Source organism: Amphiura filiformis, chromosome 17, assembly GCF_039555335.1.
Source record: "Amphiura filiformis chromosome 17, Afil_fr2py, whole genome shotgun sequence".
In the NCBI taxonomy this organism is placed as follows: Eukaryota; Metazoa; Echinodermata; class Ophiuroidea; order Amphilepidida; family Amphiuridae; genus Amphiura; species Amphiura filiformis.
Genome location: NC_092644.1, coordinates 58,443,781 through 58,469,763, shown reverse-complemented (window position 1 = coordinate 58,469,763; position 25,983 = coordinate 58,443,781). Strand labels below are relative to the sequence as shown.

The 25,983-nt window shown below is 34.3% G+C and overlaps 1 protein-coding gene across 1 annotated transcript; it reads right to left on the bottom strand.

Annotated features, from left to right (window-relative positions):
- Positions 1 to 806: 806 nt before the first annotated feature.
- On the bottom strand, positions 807 to 24,424 carry LOC140138055 (choline transporter-like protein 2). The gene is made up of 19 exons (XM_072159900.1): positions 24,197 to 24,424; positions 19,461 to 19,509; positions 18,118 to 18,191; positions 14,626 to 14,707; positions 13,279 to 13,510; positions 12,612 to 12,684; positions 10,197 to 10,335; positions 9,601 to 9,684; positions 8,960 to 9,072; positions 8,211 to 8,333; positions 7,051 to 7,243; positions 6,113 to 6,203; positions 5,432 to 5,679; positions 4,925 to 5,019; positions 4,457 to 4,560; positions 3,581 to 3,654; positions 2,469 to 2,634; positions 1,754 to 1,838; positions 807 to 1,100 (listed from the first exon to the last, which is right to left on the bottom strand). The coding sequence occupies exons 1-19, from the start codon at positions 24,264 to 24,266 to the stop codon at positions 991 to 993; spliced, it is 2,205 nt and encodes a 734-aa protein (XP_072016001.1). The 5' UTR covers positions 24,267 to 24,424; the 3' UTR covers positions 807 to 990.
- Positions 24,425 to 25,983: the final 1,559 nt, after the last annotated feature.

Here is a 25,983-nt window from a genome sequence, read left to right as displayed (position 1 = left end):
ACAATAAAGGATGGGTGTGAACCACAGAATTTAAAACTAGAGACCCTGGACTCGACCGCCATCTTGATGCATGTATAGAGTTGAGGCAAGCGTTGTCATATGAAAACGATATTGCATACTAGACACTTATGAGAGACGCACTTGATGCGATCTGCACATGATACCTAAACACTTCAGATGAGGCACATAATTGCTTCCGTTCTTTTCCGCACACCATCGGTATAGGGAGTCTGGGATCTCTGGTTTTAATTCTGTGGTGTCAACCCAAATTTAACAATACTGCATGTTGCTGGGCAATACTGATTGTTCACACACATCTTAGTGGGAGCGAGACCCAGGAGTTTACAGACCACCGAAGAATCACATTGCTGCGCTCAGGGATGTGCAGATCTGATCTCCGGTGTAGATTACCCTTGTTATACTTGTAAGGCTATAGAAACAAAATAGTTTGATCTTTTGATCGACCATCGATGCTTGGTCGATCCTTATTATTTGCAAAATCTATTAATTGACTATTTTTAATTGTGATAACATATGAATATTTGCCTGTATTGATATTGACCAATATAAATTTAGCATAATTCTGATTAATTAGTTGATAATTAGTTGATAGTTCATTAATAACAAGCATCGAAGCAGCATCGACAGTCGAGCCAAAGATCAAACAAATTTGTTTCTGGTGCATAAGTGGTAGTCACCTCCATATAAGTCATAAAAAAATTGTGTGATTGGCGTAAATTAGGCCCAACCCCGACTTGTCTTTTTAAAAAATTAAATTAGATTAAATTTAAAAAAAGGAGAAAAAAGTTCCAAGGCCAATAAAACAATTTTTTAGGCCTAAACTTCACAACCAGATGTACCATGTCTCATTTTACTGTAACAGTGACCAATAATTGAGGATAAAATGTTTCTTAGCAAAACTGATCACAAAAATAGATTGGATGTTTAATACTGTTGTATAGGCCTATAGATTTTGTTCAGATATACAATTTAATCATCTGGTACTTCTTTCTTATTCTTCTTGCCTACAATACCCATGAGGTCCTTGGACATGTAGTAAGGCTTCTCTGCTGATCCATCATGTCTTTCAAGATCTTCCACTGCAGAAAACAAAGGTAAAAACATGTGATATTAATGATTTGTAACATTTGGAGTTACTTACATATAACAACTGCATACTACATATTATGGTAAACAAAATGGATGTCTTCAATGAGATTTGATGTTTTTCAATATACAGAAAGAGGACAATAATAGCTTTTAGAGAATCTAAAGCGCTTTAAGAGTCCTTTAACAGATGCCAACATTTACAATCAAATTATAAGTTTATAGAAGGTTTTCCTTGAGTTCTTGAAATAAACCCAGGAGCTCCTGGGAGTTCTTCTTGGATCTGGTATCCGAAATAATCCTGGGGAGTTTAAACTGGAGGTGTGATGAGAGCGGGCTAGTTCATGCAGGAGATTCTTTTAGGCTTCCTAAACTCTGCCAAAGATGTCTAAAGCAACCTGTGGGCCACTGACAAATTCTTTAGTTCCTAAATGGCAGCATATATGTGTCACCCTCGGAGCACTTGGGTCTCATCCTAAAGACCCTCATATTTTCTCTATCATTTCTATGAAGTTCATATTTTGTAAGATATTGAAGGGAAATCAGTCTACCAAAAGACTTTTAAGACAAATTTAAATTTGTACTCTCCTCACTGAAATAATTTCCTAAATAAATTAATAAAAATGTGTGACTATTCTATACTTACAGAAGCACAAGAACAATGTATCCACAGCCATGTCATAGACACTGAAGAAACTTATAGCAATAGCAAATGTACCAACACATATTAACTGAAAAGAAAGAACAAAAAGTCAAATTATATTATAAACAATGCTTTTACCATCTGGTTGGTTTTACAAGACTCAATTCATCAGATGTTCAGAAATTATGATATAGCATATTGTATTTCGGTGTTGTTTAACAAAGAGATATTTGCATATAAATGAGCTGCTTTAATTTGCATATTTGATGAGAAATGTAATTAATCCACTTTTACCATCTAATGCTGGTTTCATAACTTTGATGACAATTTTGCTCCACTGCGCAAGCCAATATATATCGATCACTCCACCGCTTTACCCAAAGTGGTAGATTGCTTGGAGTTGAATTCAAGTCAACTCATGAGCATACTCAAATAATGATACAATTTTTGGCGGTGCTGAGCGGCAACATTGGCTTCTTCTACACATGATGTAGCGTCATGCTGCTCAGCGGCAAGCAGCAGAAAGTACGAAACCAGCATAAAGATCTCTTACTAACCAATATATTAGATATTAGATTACTTTTAAGTACTCACATTCATGAACCTTACGTTAAGTCCTTAACTCTTTTGGGTTGTAATGATAACAAACTGTACAATTCTGGTTATGAATACAATTTTAATCTTAAATACTGCAATAAAATGAACCCTGTCTACTTACAATAATAGGAAACCAGTAATAGTTGAGCTGAGGAACGGTGACATATTCCCCGACAAATGTGATTTGATTAGTGAAGAAGAAGAATGAAGCAGCACCAACTATAGCAGTAACACACAGTTCACCCAGAAATATCAGGTAATCTGTGATTTTGTTAACTACTGCCACTCTGCATGGAGATAAACAAAACAAAAACGTTTTAATAAAATTTCTGAACTTGAAAATTGGATGTAAGGTGTGTTAGAAAAAAGGCAAACCTGTCAAGAGCCATTTGTGCCCTTTGTCAAGGGCCATTTGGGCCCTTAGATCTGAAAATCTATGGGCCCTCACCAATTTTTACAGGCCCGAACTGGACTACAAAATAGACCAGACAGTTTGAAGATGTAAGTGTTATATTGGTCCACAATTATGTGACACTTTCAAGATTTCAGACTTGCAACAGGTCAGACACAGTAAAAGTTGCGGTTGGATAACATTGCCACGGTTGTTTGATGTATATAGAATTGGCTTCATTATTAACTAAATGCAAACTATAGATGGTGCTATTTATCCTAAATCATATTTCTTTATTTGCAAGGGGGTTTAGTGATTAATACTGCCATTAAAACAGTTGGAATAGGTGAAAAGATTCAACAAGGAAATTCTATAAACATATTTTATCAAACAATAAAAGGAATCATTTGTACTAAAAGCTTGAAAGGGTAATTTCCAGTAACTAAATAGCGCCACCAATTTTGTCATTAATAGATACATTTTTATCCGAAAAAGCTTTAAAAAATACTATAAAAGTGAATAATTTTGTAGAAGAGGGGAAATTAAAGTTGAGAATGACTCAAAAGCATCTGAATACATTAGCATGATATCCCTTTCAGCTGTTTAAGCCTAAAATTTGGTTGTACATGATGTTTGTTTGAAATACTAATAAATGATCCCATCAAATAACCGTGAATTGCATGTACATACACACCACACAGTGTCAGTTCCTCAGTATGCTTGTTTGTACCCAACAGAGACAAACTCTGCATCTCAGAACTACACATAATAATGCACATTTAGCGCTCATGTGGAATTGCCCATTGTCAAGTTTAAGGTAAAACTACCGTCTCTTCACTCACCTGACTATGTTCCTCATAAGAAGGAAGAAGGCATTCTGTGCTGATGTGCAGAAATTATCACCATAGATTGCAATCTGTAAGAAAACACAAAAGAAAATATACTTTGACTTTGTTCAGTTCATGATTGATTTCATTGTTATATGTTCAGATATGTACACATATTTATGATCAGTTAGAATGCTATACTTGGAGAGAAGACTTGAAAAAGTTAAGTAAAATTAGGATGGAAAAGACAATTGTTAACTCAGCCTGCAATGGACTGTTTGCCCTCTTCTCCTACAGGGTTGCCAAAAGATTTCAGCCCAAATCATAGGTCTAATAATCAAAAATTCACCAAATTTTTCTCTTGACCATTGGTTTCTATGGACAGGAAGCTACTTGATGTCCCAGGAGCCAATGTTGAAAAGTCACTCAATTTTGTTCTTAACCATTGGTTTCTATGGAACAGGATACCTTCAAAAGTCACTCATTTTTGTTACCAAATTAACAGTTTGGCCTCCCTGCCCTCCAATGGTGTTTTATAGAAATAATGATGTTTTGAAGTCCTCTATTTGCTGTCGTAGTGCATGTTACAATATGGCCGTTGCCAGGTCAACTGGATCACGCTTTCTTTGTTACGAACCACTGATCGAAATGATCACAACACAAAGCCTATGGCATATCAAAATTCTGAAGGTGTATGAGCCCAGGCTTGGAGCAGTAACCAATGGTTATTAACATGCACTACGACAGCGAATTAATTAGTCCCAGTACTTTATGAATTATGCATCTTTGTTCCATTTATTTTTTTAATCTGCACTTATTTGACAACAATATTGAATCTTGAGCAACTGTTGATGATCTAAGGTCTAATTAAATTTTTATATTATTACTTACCAGAATATATGCATTCTTGTTGATGAATCTCATGAATTTTTCTAAGCACCAAAAGCAGCATTTAAGGCATTTGATTACAAACTTAACCACCATATTGTCTTTGCCTACACATGGAGAAAAATAGAAAATAACAGGTTTTATATAAAGTAAGATTAATGTTTGAAATAAAACAGAAAAGCGGTGATTCAATTGTCATATACAAAATAGTATCTTGCTGAGGGGACTTGGATGTGCAACCATAATTCAGGCACATATATAGATTTCTTCACTTCCTTCGATCGCTACATATATACATACTCCCAAAAATGTGAATTTTCATGTCCATTTGCTAGACAAATTGAACTTAAGCCACACATTTGGCAAAAATAAACAGTTAAAAAACAACTCAAGTTCCCATGCCAAGACCTTACTTTTTCTTTGAGGATAAAATAGTAATATACATCAATTAGGAGACACATTATTACTTACCTTTTAGCTTGTTTTCCACATACTCTAGCATAACTCTAATGATTTGTATGATGGCTATAATGAGTGATCCAAATGCTAAGGAACCCAAATGATATCTGAAAAATAAAAATGATAAAAAGAGATTTTAGCTTACTTGGTAAATACATGAAAGTAGCGTAAAACCCTCCATATACTCTTGACTGCAAGAAATTTGGATAAGAGTTAGATTTTAGGGTTATGATTTAGGTTAGGGTTGGAGTTAGGATCAAGAGCTTGTGATCAACATTGAGATTAGCATTAGGGTTAGGGTTACGATTACAGTCAGGGTGTTGACCACAGAGTTGCTCAAAACAGACAACAGCAAACAAATTATCAAATACATAGAAATGTAAATCTTTTCAACTGTCATTTTTGTGGCCAGAAACTGTCCAACATATTTTATTTCAAAGAGCTTTCCAACAACGTAGTAACAGGTTTAACAAACAACAAATAAAAACAAACAAAACTTAATACAAACATGCATTATACCTTATTGATCTATAGAATGACTTCAGCAGAGGGAATGCTGGAATATCTTGTGGCTTACTGAAGGCCCAATAATAAGAAGCAAATGCACCAGCTAATGTCATCTGTCCTAATGCCACACAAAAATTCATGAGCCAAAAGAACATGAACAGGTTGTAAATCTGTAAATACAGGACGTATTGTTCTACTTCGTACGACTGGAACTGACATCTTGCTGTGAAGTTCATTTCGCCGTAGTAGGAGGTGAAATTCTGAAAAGACAAGAAATTAGAATATAAAGTATGGTTATATTTTCAAAGAGTAACTCATAACCTATCTATCTGCAGATGTTTTAAAATCTTGCATGTTTTTAAAAACATGATTTTCAAGAAATGGGCAAAATTACAGTAATCCAGCAAGTTTTATATCTAAAAATAGAGACAACTGTATGAGCCATCCCATGCACAGAACATGTGGGGTGACAGATGCCCTCAAATTTAGACCAGTTTCTGTAAAACGGACTTTAATAACATCCCTAAATACACAAGGAAGTTAACTTTTTGTGAATGTTTGTGCAAAACATTGATATTTGCAGGCACATTTCCACATAAACTCTCAGCAATTTTTTAATTTGCACTGACCGCCCCTACTCCCCCCTGTACAACTAAATACTTAACTATAATAGTATATCAATGTAATACTTACTGCTTCATCGCACACTGTGCCATTAGCCAGGGGAAAGTCAGACTCCGCATCCACTACTGTATATTTAGCAGTGTGGGATGTGGCTAGAAAACTGATTCAATATGGTCAAGGAAAACACATTGCTATGGATGTTTAAAGGTGGGAGTCTCAAATTGAGACATGTGCCAAAATAATATGATTCTTAAGTTTTGAGTTAAATTATTGCACTACCAGGTTTGATATTAGAAGCAAAAAAATTTTCACAACAGCGCTAAAGAATAGTATTGGTGGTAATCAGAGCACAATGAAATCCTGTGACACTCAGTGCAAATAGGATTTGGTCTGTGCAATTTGACTTTTCCATGCAATCCACCAATTTCATGCCAAATTTGAATATTTCTGCTTGCTTTCTGCCATTTTCCTCACAAAATATAATCTAACAAGCCTTTGCATCGGGGCCTGAGATTGGAATTCCAGTTTCCTTTCTCACGAAGTAAGGGCTAAGCCCGGGGGGCTAAGAGTAAAATTGTACAATTGTGTTTGGGAGTGGCCTTCTCTCTTTTCTCTTTTTCCTAGCTATTTTCTTCCATTTCTTGCTTTGTTTATCAAAGCTATCTAAACCAACATGCATATATTAGCCTACACTGGCTATCCAGGCTTGTGCATTTGTATGAGCTTGGAACGGTCCATGGTTTTCTATGGATTAGCATGTGTTCCTCACGGACCAACCTGGGTAAACAAACAAACAAACAAACAACCTTGATGTAAACCTGGCAAATGCACTGCTCTTCAACATTTTGAATATATAGCTTCTAAAATGTTTAACAGTAACTCAAATCCTCTTTGGCCCTACAACATTTCTTATCCTGTTGCTGATTGGCTTAATAAATCATATAGACTTCTTTTTAACCAATCAGCAGGTCACACTCATGGAGTTAGAAATAAATTCAAAAGGATACACTGCAATGAAGACCCAGACAGTAATAACCAACATCTGCAACAGAAATGGTAAGATGGGCCAGAAGAGCGTAGATATCATGCCTCCCACACAACGACTAGCTTCCTTGATGAGTGATATGGCGACACGGATGCGATTACACAGACATAAGGTGATGAGGACGAGAAGGGACAGCACAACTAATAGGGTGATACCTGTAGAAAGAAAATAAGACAAATAATCATTTAAAGTTTCTGCCAAATAAGAACTGTTTCTGATTGGCTGAATCAATCGTCTGACAATCATAGCAACAGACCGATAATATGTTATCGTTGGTCGATGCAGATCGGCATCCTTGAAGGACACTCAAAGTTCTGTGTATGTCACTCTGTAACAGGGCGCTTGCGTCAATCTGAGCTAGGGAGTGCCGTTCTCCTCTGAAACCCAGTGTAGTATTTTGCCATTGTGACACGGTCTGGTCCATGGAGGTCACAGCAAATTTGAAATTGAGATAATAGGATGGACATAGTGATATTTTACATTTATTCAATGGGCTATTGCAGTTAAAATCCATACACCCCCTATGGAAGGCATGATCTTAGTCTTCCACACAGGGAATGTGAATTTCAAATGGGATTACCTGAATGGGCGAATCCATTTGAAATCTACACCCTCTGTGTGGGATATGTAAGTCTTGTCTTCCATGGGGTGTATGGATTTTAACTGGAATAGTCCAACAATAACAACATTTTAACCATATTTGTCGAATAAAGGGCAGTTTGTGTTTATACTGTAACATCTACATTGCTTTGTTTATGTGTAGTATTTTTCTGTTCATGCGCAGTATTTTTCTATTATACCAATTTCCACTGACTGAAAATATGTTCTTTTGCCCAACACTTGAGATATCACACAGGATAACAAAGATGATATTTTCAGCGCAAAATGGCAGCAAATAATGGAAAACCACTGTATTTAGGGGTAAGGATTATAGGGTTATAGGATGTAAGGCTGCAGTGGTGGTGCAAAGGGCTGGGTGGCACCCCAGACTTGGGCATTGCAAATCTCTGAAAATTCCACTGTTTGGAGCAACACATTTTTGTCAAATATTTGCATTAGAGTTTAGATTCCGATTGAGTTGAGTATAATGTAAATTATTTTGAAGTTAACTCGCCAACTTACCAAATGCCATCCATGTTTTCTGAAGTCTGAGATAGCTAAGTAGATTGGATGAGAATTCAAAGTCTGAGTCAGCTCCTGCCACACCTTCTAATGCCGAGTACTGGATCCAGCAGTAGTACACACCTACAATAAAAAAAAACAGGATAAAGTACATCCATGATAATATGAATATTCTTTTACTACTTTTACATGAAAATGTTTTGTTTTTGTTCTGCTGATTTTTATTTGATCTGAGTGTAGCAAGAGTTATCTAAGCCTGAGCACTAGCCAGTTTTCAGCAAATTTTTGTAAGGATTTTTTGTTCAGATTTGATGAGTGGGAGAACAATTATTGTCACTCATTAGCTATTGAAGCAATGGACTATTCCAGTTGAAATCCATACACCCCCTATGGAAGGCATGACCTTAATATCCCACAAAGGGGTGCCAATTTCAAATGGAGTCATCCATTCTGGTAACCCTATTTGTAATTCACACTCTATCTGTGGAAGATCCAGGGCAGGGGTTGGATTTTAAATTAGAATAGCCAATTTCATGTAGGGATGCTGTTTGGCTCAAGAGAAACCCTTCGCATGAAATTCACTTTAGGAAATGAAGCCTAATAATTTCTGCATAACAATATAGTCAGCCTTCTGCTGAATTCCTACAAATACAAACAACTCTCTCTTTGTTGGCAGAAATGGAGTAAAATCAGTAGCTATGAGATAATTAAGATGTGCAAATCTTGTTTTTGAACTTTTAAAAACTTACCAAACCCTAGAGCAGCAAACAGGCCAATAAGTGATCCCCACACTATGACCCCAGCAAGCCAACGCATGACAACAATCCATATAAATGACAGGAGCATGCCTATACCAAGACCACTGTGAAAAGGAAACAAATGAATTTTAGTTTTAGAAATGAGTTATTCTTGGCCTTATAATGTGACATGATCAAGAAAGAGACATTTAGTTATTAGTGCATCAAAAATGCTACATTTTGATAAAACTACATACAAATTGAACTTCACATAACTTCCAAGTTATAAGCGCGATCGTCATTTTTCAGTCACATTTAATAAAATGTTTCAAATTTTATACAGGCCTATGACATGCCTCTGGTAAATTGATCATAGTTTACGTGTATAGCAAAACACAGTCAATTAGGGATAATGTCAAAACCCAACCATCAGCTTACTCACTTTACTGTGTGTACATGATAGAACCGACAGCTTAACCATGTTCAATATTGTTCCAAACCATAGAAGCAACAATATAATGTGGTTATATCTCTTGTTCTGCCAAGCACCAATGGTAGGCTGGCAGCTTAGTTTTAATGCCATCCCTTAGCAATTAAGCTAAGTTTTCTGAAATTGATTGAAGATAATTATCAGAACAAAGTTATGTACTTACATAAGCACCATATGCCACGAGGCCACCAAATCTTCATACAGGACTTGAACCAGGGTCTGCAACTCCAGGAACAGGTTCACAGCACTGAAAATAAACAAAATTAATAATAATATACCACCTTATAATTGTCTATGTTATAAGATAAACAAACCATGTGTCAATTCTTTCTACCAATGAGAGATTTTTTTATCACCAAATGGTTCAAATGTGATTTTTCATTTCTCAAATCTTATTCCAACCAGTAGCATTGCTGTGATTTTTCAGGGTGGGGGCAAGGGGAAAGTCAACTTTCAAGGGGTTAAATAATTGTCAAAAATGGTAAAAAATGCAGCTAAATCTAAACATCATAGCAACCATGCAGTATCCCACATGGGGGAGAGGGTAGCAATATGTCCCACAGGAGTCACCTCACCTGCCTTTCCCACTCCTCCAAAGTCATAACAATACAGCCTCAAGAGTGATCAAAGTACACACAACAAGTCTTCTTGATGGTGCGTATCAAAAGACATTCTGTACAAACATTTATAAAAACACATGAAAAGTTCCATAAGTATGAGAGAGCTGAACTAAATAACACATCTCATGATAGTACTTACTTTGAGAAGAGTTCCTCAGCATTGCTACCAGTGATGTTGTCTCCATTGGCAGTGTAAATAAAGGAATCATTAGATGTGAACACATCTCCGACATTAGTGAGCGCATCAGTAAGGAATGAAGGCACACAACGATCAGCCACTGGAATCAAAACCAACAATGGGCATTAATATGTGAACATGATTTTGTTTCAGTTAGATATTTGAAAACTTGGTAGTTTGATTTAAACCATGGTGCACCATGCCAAAATTCAAAAGAACTTTTCAAGTTTTTCCACAAAATGGTTCAAACAGTTATATAGTTTGTGAAAATTTCATATATTTTTCACAATTTGGCCAATATTTTGTTCATAGGAAGTCATCTGGGTTTAAAATTTGCTAAAAAAAGGGGAAGATATTTTTGTACAGGCAGGTTTATATTTTAAGACAATGGGACAAGCAAGCAATTGGTTTAATTCTCATTCAAAACTAAATTATATAAAGGGTTGTGAGTAACTCAAAGGTCTGGAGATTAAAATTTTGGAAACAATGATAAATATTTCAAACTTCCATCAAATGATTGCAATTTGAATTAACTTTTACGCCAAACTGTGAAACATGCAACAAATATCTAATAATGCATGGTACTTATATGTCTTATATCATTCATATACAAATAGACTAAATCAGGTTGATGCACAGCCATATTCTTATAATCTAGCAATATGTATAGATGCAAGATAAAATGTGCATTCAGCAAACATGGTTTTGTGAAATATTTTATACTAAATATTGCATTAAGGCACCACCTCAACTAAAATACACCTCAGAAAGATGTAGCCAAACAAGGGTGTAACCTTTGTGTAAGAGCACAGAATTAGCTTAGCACATAAATGGATAATACAGCTTTATTCTGTAAGCTGCTTCATTCCTCAATGGAGTCTTTGCACTGGTCTAACTCATGGATATCTTGCACCAAAGATACACCAAAACAACCATTATGCATAGAACTAAATATTCTCAGTATTTTATTAGCAGTACACCCGCAACCTGCAGCATGGAAGCAGTAGAGACGAGAGTTCATACTTTGCATGAGTCGAGTCATTTTATGTTCGAGTCAAATCATTGCCAACTCATTTCTGAAAATAGTTGCAAGTCACTTTTTTCCACTTACATGTAATTTGAAAATCTGAGTCAAGTCATTTCATTTTTTACAGTCAAGTCACCAATAATATGACTTGTTACAAATTTGCTGTTAACAAACTGCCACTTTTATAGTTTGATGACTTTTTAAAATCATCAAATAGGAGCCATTCTGATTAAGATGTTTAAAAAGTGACAAGCCTGAGCACACTTTACAGAAGAAATTTGCTGACCACTGTGGTCCAAGACGCACCATTTAAACTATCTAGCAACAAACAGGCACTTGCAGCTGAGAAGATTGCACCCTACCCACAATGAACCATCGCAGCCAGGATTGGCTCCCCAAGCTCTTTTACAGTAACTAAGACAATAAGCAGTTACAGTAGTTCCTTGCAAGGAAATTTCCAAGTTAGCTCAATTACTTCATAAGAGCAAATAGGAACTGCGCCAGGATTCGAACTTGCATCGCCATGCACCAAATGCGCTGTGACAGTCCAACGCCTTACCAATCGAGCTAACTTGACCACTTTAAAGCAGCAGCAGAGAAAAGAAATTTATGGTTGTATAAAGTCATGCCACAAATATTATCTACTAAGTTTGTCTTTCATGCTGCCATATACATGCATAGTGGTGAAATGAATGATTATACTTACTAGGAGCACCATCTGGTGTTGATAAATCATCAAAATGATCGAGAAAAATGGATAGGAATATTTAAATTTGTTTCAAAAGTGATAGAAAATGAATCATGATATTGCTACAAAGGCTACAAATAGTGTGAATTTTCACATTTCAAAAATGAAATGAAATTGCCACTTTTAAATTGCAATATTTGTTCTGAAAATTGGAGCAACAATATATTGTGATGGTTAGCAATAGTAGAGATAAACATTGACAAATTTATGATAATCAAGAAATAATGGTGCCTACTTTTAGAGATAATAGATTATATTTGTTGAAATAACATAGTACATTGATTGTTGCAAGAGTACATGTTATGAAATTTAGTAAATAGTTTTAACAATGACAATTATCAAGAAACAATAATGATTAATGTTAAACTTGAAATAAAGTAGACTGTCACTTGTTTGAAATAAAGAGGATCGTTGATTGTCATTTAACATACATGCTAAGAAATTTGATAAAATATAGTTTTTAGCAATGAATAGAGTTCAAATAGAGGAGAACAGGTGATTAGTATAGGCCTTATAGTCATGTTTGAAAGAAATGTAAATTGTATATCAAGACAAAGACAACTTTTTGTGTTCGGACAGTGTTAAAATATAGAGAACTTACATGGTGAACTTGGCAAGTAGTATGAGGCACATCTATCATCTTCCATCATCAAGAACAGACCATCAAGTCCTTGCTGTAAACAAGAAAGAAAGTAATCACTTTTTATTAAACTTTTTGGGTATATCAGGATCTTTTGCTCCGACACTATTCTACAAATGCATAATCAGGAGTACACTGGACATGTTTATGTGGAGGGGTGTAAAATTGCATCCAGCTAATTGATTCTAAAACCCGACTTTGCCTGTTAAGGTTAACATGTACAAAGCATGGAAAATGTGTAACTCTTATAAATACTAATTTGGCTCGTAATAAGTTCATTGGTCTTGAAGATGGAGACATAGACACTGCGAAGTTTTGTTATTTGTATCTCAATATTTTTATCCAGAAGTGGTGAGTTTCATCTTTTAACATTCACTTTTATACTATGTTCAGCTGGAAATTGGCAAAAATGTTTCATTTTTGTTCCTGCGTGAATCAATAAAGTTCCAACTTACGCCCGCGTAAATTCACAAAAGCGTGCATCAGTCATTCGCATAGGTGCTGCACACAGCTTGCGCTCAGCTGTGTGTATGCCATTCTATATCAATTGATGATGTTACGAGTCCCGCCTATTACGAGCTGATCAGAGTATATGCATCTAGAGTAATTTGTTACCATGGTAACTTACATAGTCCCCAGTAGCATATTCAGTGGCTGGATCAAAATCATAATCACATATGAAGTCATCAAAATTGAGTAATGCTGGTGCCACAGCCCCAAAGAACAGGTCTTTGTATGGTGAGTATGTCTTATTAGGACATGCTGACATGCAAACCTGAGGTGTGTTGCACTTGAATTCTAACAATGTGTCATAGGAAGCACATTTCAAGAAGTCAAAGAAAAACAGCATTGGTTTATCTCTGAAAAACAAAACAAACAAAATAGGGTTAGATTTTGATCAGTTATTTATCTGGAATTGCTCAATTCAGATGCATATGGACAACCCAGGATGGGCAATCCAAGCAACTTAAAGTTCAACAACACATGCATGTACTAGATTACTTTTTTGTAATTTCAGCTAAGTTGTCCTACGAACATCTCCTGAAATGACATACACAACAATAGCTAACAATAGCACACAAAAACCTGCAATTCATACACTTATTTGATTTACATGATAAAATATTTTGAAATGATGCAAACAAATTAAAAGTTTGTTGCAAGTCATGAATTAAGAGTCAGTGATAAAATGTTCTGTATGTGTACATACTATGACCAATTAAATGAAAATTGGATAGACTTGCCTTCAAGAATTGATACTACAATGTATGTGACTTGGCAAGATATCAACATTTTCACTTACAGTCTTGGCATGCAACTGTTCTGGACATTACCAAACATAAGATGAACTTTACAATTGACAATAAGCATGATAAGTCCAAGAAAGATAGCAATTGTGCAGTACAGAATTACAATCAGCAAATTCAAGTTGACAAGCACTTTTTTATTTGATTAACATAATCCTCTAATTTCAAGAAGGTTTCAGATCCTATCTGAAAGTATTCATGACAGATGACAGAAAACTGAAACTTTGGCTAAGCCTATTTCTTATATTATATTTTAAAAATGGGCTTTGACCATTCTTAAACAAATACACATGCACAAATAATTTTAGATTTTATTTTCAAGGCAAAACTATGTCACTTTTTCTCTAATTGTAAAAGAGTGAATTTCATTCCTTGTGGATTACCTACACCACTCTTTTACAGTGAGATATCTCTCTTTAGAAGTAAAATGTCACTCTCAAAGAGTAAAATATAACTCTAAATCCACTTGTTGTGATCACTAGATTTAGGCAATCTGCTTTAGAGAGTTATATCAATTTTATTTCTTCAATCCTTTAAAAGCTTATTTGGTCTAAATACAAGATTTTGATCCAAACGCACACAATTTTGTGTCCCCAACTTGAAATGCTATTACCAAAGTACAAAATGTATGAATAAGATTTGTGTTTGTATCATATTTGTTGACTTACTGGACTGCTTCTGACACACCACATATCTGGCCCCTTGAGTCTGTTGGATATACTAATGTCCATGGGTCACCAGTTGTAAAAGCTATAAGGAAACAAAAGATTGAAATACATAGTGTGAAAAACAGTGGTGGCGCTACATATGGGGGGGCAGTTTGAGGAAAAACACCCAAAATTATGTAAATTTCCACTTTTTGCGGCAATTTTGCGCAAAATTTGTCGATTTTGCCCCCCAGAAATTCACTTTGCCCCCCCCCCCCAATGCCACCGAAATAAAATTAATGGTGCCGCCACTGGTGAAAAACCTAAATATATTAATAAATTTTAAAGTTTTGCACATCATTCCTATCACTGGGATGTCAAGCATGCTCATCTGTAAGGCACAGTTCTTTAACCCCAATATCTTCATACACATGAGGTCAACTTTTGAACTATGATTATTGAATGGAGTCATTGAACTAAGTCACTGGAAATGATATCATTTTGGTACATTTTTATATGATTCTTTGATCGATGTCATTCTGGTCCATTCTATGTGACAGTTACTATGCATAATGTCCAGTTGCCATTCTTTCTTTACATGGTAATATCCACATCAGTCCTGGTTACCCCTTCTTTCTTTATGGTATAATGATATAATAGGCCTACATTTGTATGATTTGCAAATTGCATGTGAGACATGTGTCACTTCACACACAACCCATTTGATTTTATTATTGCCTGCATTTAGGCTGTATGCTTATTCTGAAAACAATCCGGCATGCAAATATAAATACTATAATTTGCTGTACAATACTTGTCCTAATTCCCAAAATTGCTCTTTCCACAACCTCACCATTAAACATTATCATAAATAATAGGAGTAAATTTGTACCACTACCCACTGGGTTTTTGTCCAAATAATCAATAAGATATAAACATAGCGAGGTCATGTCACTGAACTGACATCATATTTGCCTTATATTGATTTCCAATAATTTGCACAGCAAATTATGAATAATATATAAATGCCCATGCATAATTGTGTTTTTTGTTGTAAGTAAATTAGAGAAATTTGATAGAATTACCCTGTACATGAAGACCTAAAATAATCTTGTAGAATATCACTTTTTTTTGTATAGGGTTCCAGGAAACAAATTAGTGGCGTAGCGTGCACGTGGGTCATCACATTGGGGTGGCACTGACCATGATTGGGGGGAGGGGGGCTACAAGCCATTTTTAGGCAGTTTTCCTATGGGATTTTCTAACTGAAACAAATATTATTTTTCATGCCTTTACACTGAACTCCTGTTAAGGGGGTACTACACCCCTGGCCAATTTTATGCCTATTTTTGCATTTTTCTCAAAAATTATAGCACATTGGTGACAAGTAAGATATGTATATTATAGGGGCATGGACTACAGATACTGTCCTGAAAATTCAGCAACTCAAAGCAAGTAGTTATTGATTTATTGATCAAATATTGGTTTTCCCTCATTTTGGGCAGGGGTGTAGTACCCCCTTAAGGCTCCATTGAAGTCAAAATCATTCCTGCTCTCCCTTCACAAATGATTTGCCTTTTTTTAATATCAATTTGCAAAATTTGGAAACAAGATTGTTGAAACTGCTATGTATTATAATCATTACTTCAGCCAATAATTGGCAGACTGCAAAGAAGCTAATGCAACCAACTGCAAATGCACAGATGTGGTACATTATAGCCTACATCTTTCTAGAACCAGCATTTAACAGAAGGAAGCATGCTCCACTAACATGCTTTAAAAGTCTTGATTTAATCCACATAAACAAACCCAGTTAACCAAACTAGTTTATGATTATTTCCTTTGAAACCAGATCAATTTCAACTATTCCAATTAGTATGCTCAGCAGCATAGCATTTTCTGGCACTCATGTTGCACGTACATTATTTATGTTTGCAAGCTGAAATTTTTGGGGTAGTCATATTTTTGCACATTCTGCTGTTTGAAATATAGGCCTGCAAATTCAACCCTAGCAAATGTAATCGATAATGAAACTTAATTACTAAGAAATCTATGCCTGTGAAATCGCCACCCTACTAAAATCTAGTCACGGTGAAACTTGCAACGCAAAATTATTGCCTTACACACTCCTACATGTATGTACACTGTATGAGTTGGCATACCAGTGTCTGTATGTGACTGATGGTAACTTTGTCACTGGAGCTGAACGGTTGCTACGGATACACCAAGCTACAGGAGAGCCATCTTGGCTGCTCGTATTACACATAGCTATTTTGTAGCCTGATTGTGTTTCATGTCAACTATAAAATTTGCTCTAATTGGATTACTGCTTATCAAAATGACTGTTTTAGGGCATGAACTCGTTTATGGTTATGTTTATCTTCAGGATAAATAACCTCATTGTATGAAAAAATATGACAAAAAGTAACTAGGCCTATTACAGTTGTTTTGTTTTGCTTCAAGGGGGTTTGGAAGCCAATGTAGGCCTAGATCCCAAGGGATCGCGGAGGGGGGTAAATCACCCCAATATTCAAAGACGGGGGAATGACCCATACCAGGTCTGTCGGAAGCAAATTAAAAGTGGTATGGCTCACAGTGGGGGACTGGGGGTTAAACCCCCAGCGGGGATTGCAGGGGCAGAGCCCCTCAAGGTGGTTCAAGCTCCTTGGAAGCCCAAGCACTTGAAAATGAAAAGTACAACGGTAAGTTAATAGGACTAAACTTCAAAACTAGGACTTTCAAAATAAAAATGATCAACCATAAAATGTTACCAATTCATGTTAGGACTCGATTGCAGTTATTAAGTCATACCTCAAAAAAATAAAATGTAAAATCAACCATTCAAAAATCACCGAAACTATAAAGTTATCATATTTATACAATATTATACGAATATTGAATGTTTATGAGTACAATGGTTAGAATATTTTCACGAGGTGAAATATGGACTTTTTTTAGGCCGTAGCGGTTCCGACGGGCCTGGCCCAGCGCCCATACAATAATCCTCCCCAATGTTACACATATGCATGTTATGTATGTCTTTTTGATCATTTGTTCTCGGCAGTTTATTCTAGGAGAGAAAAAGATGCTCTATTTGCCATTTGCTTCATTTTAAAACAAGCCAAGCAAACATAAAAAACCTTTTTTTAAAAGCATTTGCAAAAGGATAGCAAAGGTTGGCGGAAAATGTTTAAATGTTGGGTTATAAGGTTATAGTAGGGTATAAAACATTTTAAGAACATTTTGAAAAAAAATAAGCTGCAAAACATTCACATATATCATTTTTATAAAGTGTTTTACAAAATATTTTTAGGTATTTTAGTTTCACAATAACACTCTGACAACATTTTACAAATGCTGTTGAACTGTCTTTCCTGCAACATGTTGTAAAACAACAATTGTTGCTGTTATAAAATCACCATGGCCTTAAATGCAGATGGTTCGTAGGCGTTGTCACACAAAAGCTGAATAAAATTCATTTCCGAATCTTCAATCATTGTCTATCAGACTCACCTATGAATCCAACTCCTCCCATACCAACTATACACACCAGGAACAGTATACAACATATAACATCGGTGCAGCCTCTGTAAACAGGAAACAAACAAAATGGTGGTCAAGAAAGACATTAAGTCGTTAATGCCACTGTAAATAGGAGAAAACAAATTTCATTCATTCATTCATTCATTCATCTTTATTTCATTCAAATATAAAATATAACAGCACAACAATTAAACACATACATTGAATGAGGAGGTTCTCGGAAGGCCGGATGGCCTGTATTAAGAACCCCTGTCCTAACAACAACAAAAAGTTTAAAAATAACAACAACAACAAAATATACCGAAAAATAACAAAACCACCCCCCCCCCCCTCATTTACCCTAACCAAAAAAAAAAAAAAAAGCCTGTTTTGTGATCAAGAATATACAAAAAAAATTACCGTGATAAATTCAATACTACATTAACTACATGTATATTACAGATAATACGATACACAATTAAATTACTTCAAGCCGTACAAGGAAATTAGATAAAATACTAAATGTAATTAAGAATAATATTATCTTTCACTTTGGTTTTGAAATGCTTGATCGTCTTGATATTCTTTATATGTTTCTCAAGTGAATTCCACTTAATTGGGCCCGCTGTTTTTAAGGTTTTATGAGCGAAATTCGTTTTAGATTTAGGAACCTGGTAATCTTCATTATTTCTCGTGTGGTACTTGTGCAGAGTACTCTGCTTTACAAAATACTCTGCCTTAAACATTTCTTTTGAGATGATACTGTAGGATCAAAATGATTAAAACCCCTTTATTGAAAATTTAAGTAAGTTGATCAATTTCATCACACCACTTCAAAAAATGATGGATAACACTCTTTAAACACATCAACATGTTATACTTTAGGCCTACACATAAAAGTGTTTTAAAATGGCAGTGAAAATGCTAAACGTGACAGCCAGCTGCACCACCATTTGGCAGTGTATTTGTCTCAATCAGGTGACAGGTTATAACTTATAAATACACCAGTTACATTACAAAATGACCATCAAACAGGGGCTTCATTTCAACCTGGGGGTTGACAAAACCATTTTAGTTGATGACCCATTCTGTGGTGGGGTCCCAAGGAGGGAGCCAAAAGGTGAAAAGGGTCAAAAATTGCCCCTTTTCCAGTATCTGACCACAGTTTTTTACCTCAACAGGAATTATTGGGGGCTGGAGGGTATTCTCATTCTTGCACCAATATTATTGGGGGAATGTACATTATATTTGAATGCCTCTCCCATCCCGTCTTACATAAAACATAATTTATAAATCAAACAGACAAAGCAAAACAAAAAATCACTAATATTTACCTATTTGCAATGGGTCCTTTAAATGTTGGGTCATATTTCACTGGTTTTCCTGCAAAATGAAAAGCAAAAGATAATTTTACAACATCAAATATAATTATGCTAGCTATGCATGATTTGTTGATTTATTTTTCAAAATTTTTTTAATACTTTATTTGTGGCCAATCCACACATCTGGCTACAATATTCTGAAACACCCTTGAAATTAGACCAGCAATTCCTGAAAAAATCAAATATTTTCATGCTACAAAAAACATCAGAAAAGAATTATTTATAAAAATGTTTAATTTTGATACACTGTAAAAAAAACACCATGATTTGTCACCAAGCCAGAAACAGTGGCGAAGCCACAAAAAACGGTAGTGTGTGCAAAGGGAGACACGGGGCAGGGGTGTCAAGACTACAGAGCTAAGGGCAACATCTTCCAAAAATTTTAATGCCAAAATGAGCCAAATGTGACACAATCTGGTCCATGGGGGCCAAAGGAGGCAGTTTGAAAATTGAGTTACTGTAATTATTACATTATACATAGTTTAGGCTATCATTTACTGAAAACACCAAATGTCTAGCACACTTGGTTCTAAAGTTATGAAGTTTTTTGATGTCTAGTTTCTTATGTATTTTATTGTTTTTTACCTTTATATCAGTTCAAATTTACCGCCTTTGGCCCCCATGGACCAGATTGTGTCACAAATGAGGATTATTGACTATTGTGGCCTAAAACTGGGCCAAAGGAAGATCCGTGTAACAACTGTCAAGAATTTTACCCCCCCCCCCCCACCTTGTCTAATCACACATCCCTCACACATGTTTTAATATTAGTAAACATTTGAATTTTATTGATATTTTATTTATTTTCCAATTTGGGGGTTTAAATCAAATCATATAATTCCAACTCCATGACTTGTTTTTGCACAACGTAACATTTTGAGCATGTTTCCAATTTTTGTCAAGCATCATATACATCAGCCTCCATATTTTACATGCTCTAATAGTTATTGTCAACAAAATTATAATCAATACTTGACAAATCTGGGCTCCACATGTAGTATTTACATACACTGAATGTCATTTGCTACCAGGATATTGGAATGACATGCCTAATTATTCATAAAATTCACCTCGAAAATCAAAGGCCATACTGTGACAGATGCCAATGATTACATCTAAATGATACTCCATACATTAATATCATTTTTGTACAACCTGTTGTGTCTAGGAATTTTATATTCTATTAATGCAGCTAAAAGTGATATGCTGTAATCATGGTAATCAAGTAAAATAATAATAAAAACACATTTATGTAAAAATAATACTAGTTCAACCAGTATTGAGCTTTCATAAGAGGCTGTCTGGTTAAAAATGTGTCGTCGATAAATTGAATAGGCTAGTTTTTTAGGCCAAATTAGCAAAATTCACCTTCATTTTGTCTGAAATTTAAAAATATTTGTACATGAATGTCCCAGTAACATTGGAACAAAATATGTTGGTCCCCTTAAATTTTAATGCTTCCGCCACCACTGCTTGCTGTTCTGGATCAGCCCATGCATAATATTGACTGCAATTTCAGATTATAAAAAGGGGGTCAAACAAATCCACCCTTTTTAAGGGGGTCAAAAATGTTAATATCTGCAGTTCTAATTTTTTATGAACACTTCCTTTAGTGACATTTGACTCATTTTGCACAATGCAGTGCTCAATGTGTACAAATTGACTAATTAATTACACAATTTGCAATATTACATTGTATATATCATCTGTTTTCTGAATGCTTTACCAATACCAATTTATTTTTGTCATACGTGTATCATTACATGTGCACTGTGAAGGCATAGTGGATGTATTGATGAGCAATGTATAAATTCATTATCGTGATTAAAATAGGCCTAGTTGTAATTATAATTTTTCCAAAGGCACACTGGCTTGTATAACCATGATATCTCCATGGTTACAACCACTCTCCCATATCGATCACCATTATTGATGAATTTACATTGCACTGGAATCAACAGGTCAGCAGAATTATTTTTAATGACTTGAAAAAATAATATTTTCTTGGAGCTACAAGTAATAATTAATGAATAATGAGTTTTTATTGACACTCTATACATAGCAAATACCAGCAGTTTGAGTGTAAAATAAGAAGGCTTGTCTCAGCCACTTTTACTAAACATAATATTACACATATTAAAGCACTGTATATACTCTACATCAGTGCATGCATTATTTTAGTTTAATTAATGAATGAAATTTTTACCCACTTTTTTTGGAGATTTTCCTGTGCCAAATTACCACATTTTTTTCTAGCAACTAAAAATAAAATTTTTATTTTGTATATACATAATAAAGGATGCTGAAACCTTTTTTGCATTTATTTGTATGTTAAAAAATGGGCAATAATAATACAAAAATTTTAAATATTGTCTACATCTCGCCCACATAGTAATTTAACTCAAATCGATTCAGTTTTCATATCAATATTGCCTACAAATTTTTCAAAAAATTTTCGAGGGGCTGGAGGCCCGGGTTAGAGGCCTGGATCTGCCCTTGGTAGAGACAACCATGGAACGTCCACTATTGCGGGGTGTTCTCAGTTTATAATTTGATGTGGTCTTGTTATATTTTATAATTAAAACAATGTGTGATTGTTATTTTATTTTTGTTATTATTATCATTAAAATTCTTGAAACAATCTGTTCCGACTATAAACAATTTATATATTACCGTATTTTATTTATGCTTTCATTATACAAATTTAATTTTTTTTTTTTTTTTTAAACAAATTTTTAAACAAATTTTTTTATAAAAGTTTTTCAATGTTTTTCCCTTACACAAAGTCTAACCCACCCCAAACCCTACTACATGTATACAAGCATACCCTAGCCCAACTAACCTTTAACCTAACCCAAAACCCTTGCCCTTACCCCGGGCCTTACCCCGAAAGGGATTTAGGGGAGAAATTGATTTCACCTGAAAATCATACCTATATTTAATGTTTTCAAAATGCATGAATGTTTTAATAATGTTTTAATTACTTTATTTTCCCTCATTTCATCAAAATTTTTATTTTTATTGCTAACAAAATAAAAGAGAATCCTCACATAATTTTAGAAATTTAAAATTTTTTCTAAATTTTAAAAATACCAAAAAAATACATTAGAGTGCAAAAGCTTTTTTCTTCTGGGTAAGAATTATTTTCTTACATGCAACAGTTTTTTTTTTCCTTGCAGGTTAGAAATTTGATAAATAGGTCATCATATACAAAATGCATGCATGGACCTATTTATCAAATTTCTAACCTGCAAGAAAAAAGCTGTTGCATGCAAGAAAAATATTCTTACCCAGAAGAAAAAAGCTTGTGCACGTAAATGTATTTTTTTGTATTTTCAGAATGTTTGAATATTTTTTTTAATTTCCAAAATTATGTAAAAGGGTTCGCCTTCCTATAATTAGCCATAAAAAATGCCATTTTCATGAGATGAGGCTAAATAAAGTAATTGAAACTTTAATAATATATATTAATGCATTTACTAAACATGCTAATACAGGTCTGATTTGGGGGTTCCCTTTGGGGGGTTGGGGGCAAGGGTGTTAGGCTAATTGGGCTTGGGTGGGTTTGTATACATGTAGTAAGATTTGGGAAGGGGTTAGTGTTTGTATAAGATAAGGGTAGGTAATACATTATTTAGAAGTTCCAACTCAGTGAATTTCCAAAGATATCATCAAAAAACTGCCTAATTAGTCTCAAATGTGGTATACCATACATGTATTTGAGACTAATGCGGCAGTTTTTTGATGATATCTTCGGAAATACACTGAGTTGGAACTGCCAAATTTCAATATGTTTATGAGAAAAATATGAGCTTTCATCTGATACCAAAATCAGCATTTTGATGAGGTAAAGTGGGGGATGAGATTGTCAATCAGGTTACCCACCTTTAATAACAAGAAATTAAAATATGGAGGAATTCAGATGGATAACACAATTAAAATTGTTATCACTTGGAATTTTCTTCCTACATGTATGTATAAAATATGAAAAAATTTGCAAAATTGCAAAAAAGAAACAGTTTTGATAAACTGTGCACGAAGAAAAACTCCCACATCTTATATTTTATTATTTTTTAGATTTTCTGGTTTACATAACCAATATAATTTATTTTGTACCACTGGTATGTGTAGGCCTACTTAAAGGAGTATTTCGTGATCCTAGCATCCTCTTTTTATGACATTTTTCAGTACATATCCACGTTTGCGAGTTATGCATGATTATGTGTATTACACTGCTCCATAGACAATGCGTTGTAATTTCGTTCTGGTGCACCAGAACGAAATTCGAAATTCACGATATCTTTACAAAACGAATTAATCTGCAAGAAATATTTTGTACATAAACATTATGTAGCCAGAGGTTTCCAGTGATATAAAAATCTTTTTGAGAAAAGTGGGGGGATGAGGCTGGGGATCACGAAATGCCCCTTTAAGTTATAGCAAGTAGCATTTCTCATGTGACATGATGAAATCATAAATAATTTTACTCAGTAAATTTTGCTTGGCAGAGTAAGTATATAAACTTTCTTGATGATTTACAACTTTTATATGCAGACCCTGCAAATAAAATTTATGTTCACAGGTCAAAGAAAGTCTCATCTCAGTTTTTGCTACTACTTTTACGTACATCCACATGACTTGTACATTTGCATTGTAGGCCTATTGTTTGTAATTTTATTTAGGCTTACCGAATTTCTCTTTTTCTGTCAAGTTCTGCTCGTCTTCTGGCGCTACTTTATTCTTCCCTTTCATCCCCATCTTCTCGACACGTTATTCCAATGTTAAATATTCCTATTATATCTTTCCCTGGTCTTTTCACACACGTAACTTGATCAAAACTAAAATAATTCCAGGGTTTGCACAGGTTGAACTTGCAAATCTTGATACGCACTTTCTCCACCAGGCCATTGGCTGATTAGCATGATAATAAGATGATGACGTCACATGTACACAACCCTGGGTTGCGTAGCAATTTTCTAGGGACCATCGCGGAAATGTGGTGTCCGCGATGAGTGACTGCGTCACTATTTGTCATTTAAAAAGGCATACATTGTGACATATTGATGGAGATTTCTACATATATGGAAAATAAAATATATATTATCTCATCTTACGTTAAAATTTATTAATATTACGCGGACATATTTCTAAAATTGCTTTATGATGACAATTACGTGTAAAGCGTTTTCTATACAATCCCTAGGATATCTGAATGGTAGCCATTACAGACAACCTGTTGACAAAGACACTTATCAATATTATCCGTGCTGCGATGGTTAACCTGGTGTTAAACAATAAATCGATGAATTGGTATTGAACATCTATTGTTATTTTAAAATGTGCACGTCAAGACAAATATATGTCAGACAATAATTTATTATTGTTACTCAATCGGTGTATGTGACACCGTCTGTGTAAAATTTGGCGCGTCTGTCACGATTGAATGAAAACAATAGAATAAATAAATAAATAAATAAATAAATAAATAAATAAATAAATAAATAAATAAATAAATAAATAAATAAATAAATAAATAAATAAATAAATAAATAAATAAATAAATAAATAAATAAATAAATAAATAAAATAAATAAATAAAACGATGTAAATGAAGAGAATGAAATAAGTAAAAAATAAGTAAATAAATGAATTAGTAACTAACTAACTAACTAACTAAATAATAAACAAATTAAATAAATAAAAAGATAAATAAATCAAACGATGTAAAAGAAAGAGATGAGTGAAGGGATAAATAAATAAGTTAGTAAATAAATAAATAAAAGATAAATAAATTAGGTTAATCAAGCAATAAATAAATAGATAAATATATTATAGGCCTATATAAAACGGATAAAACTGATGTTGTGTTGTCACATTTTGAATGAATGTATTTTGGAAAATAACATTCAACATCCTCATAAATCTGCTTAGAAAGGGAAGTAAAACGTGACTTCATGCATCACGGTAAAGGTGACTTAATGCAATCAATATCAAAACAAATTGATAAATGTTATGCTTTTGACGGACATGTGATTTATTGTTTAATTATCTACCTATTAATAGTACAGCATGTTAAGTAACTAAAATCATGAATATGTCCAATGTGCTGCAACATTTCTGCTTCAAACATATCTGATCGTAAGTTTCTATCTTTTTGCTCTTATATTTAAGTTTACACAAAAAGAAAAGGACCTAAAACATAAAGGCATATAGGCCTATCCGCCTTTTCTTTTTTTTTCTTTTTTGGTTGGTTTTTTTTTGGTAAGTTTATATACCCATGGAGTTGCGTTCGCTAGTGAGAGAGAAAAAAAAAGCTTTCGTTGAGCTCAAGTTCAGAAGCGTTTCAGATATTGATATTCTTTAATTCGATATAAAAATAACAAGGTGAGTCACTAAACAAGGAAGTTATATCTTTCATAAACAAACCACATGTACAGCTTTCTTCATTTCTTCGCTTAGCAGACAAATTAATTAA

Excerpts from the sequence above, each read along its gene's own strand:
- LOC140138055 (XM_072159900.1), bottom strand. The coding sequence starts at position 24,266 with ATGGGGATGAAAGGGAAGAATAAAGTAGCGCCAGAAGACGAGCAGAAC. Across the intron at positions 7,244-8,210 it reads GAAAACATGGATGGCATTTG|GTATCACCCTATTAGTTGTG; the intron begins GTAAGTTGGCGA and ends TTCTTTCTACAG. Across the intron at positions 4,561-4,924 it reads TGTGGAAAACAAGCTAAAAG|GCAAAGACAATATGGTGGTT; the intron begins GTAAGTAATAAT and ends CTCCATGTGTAG.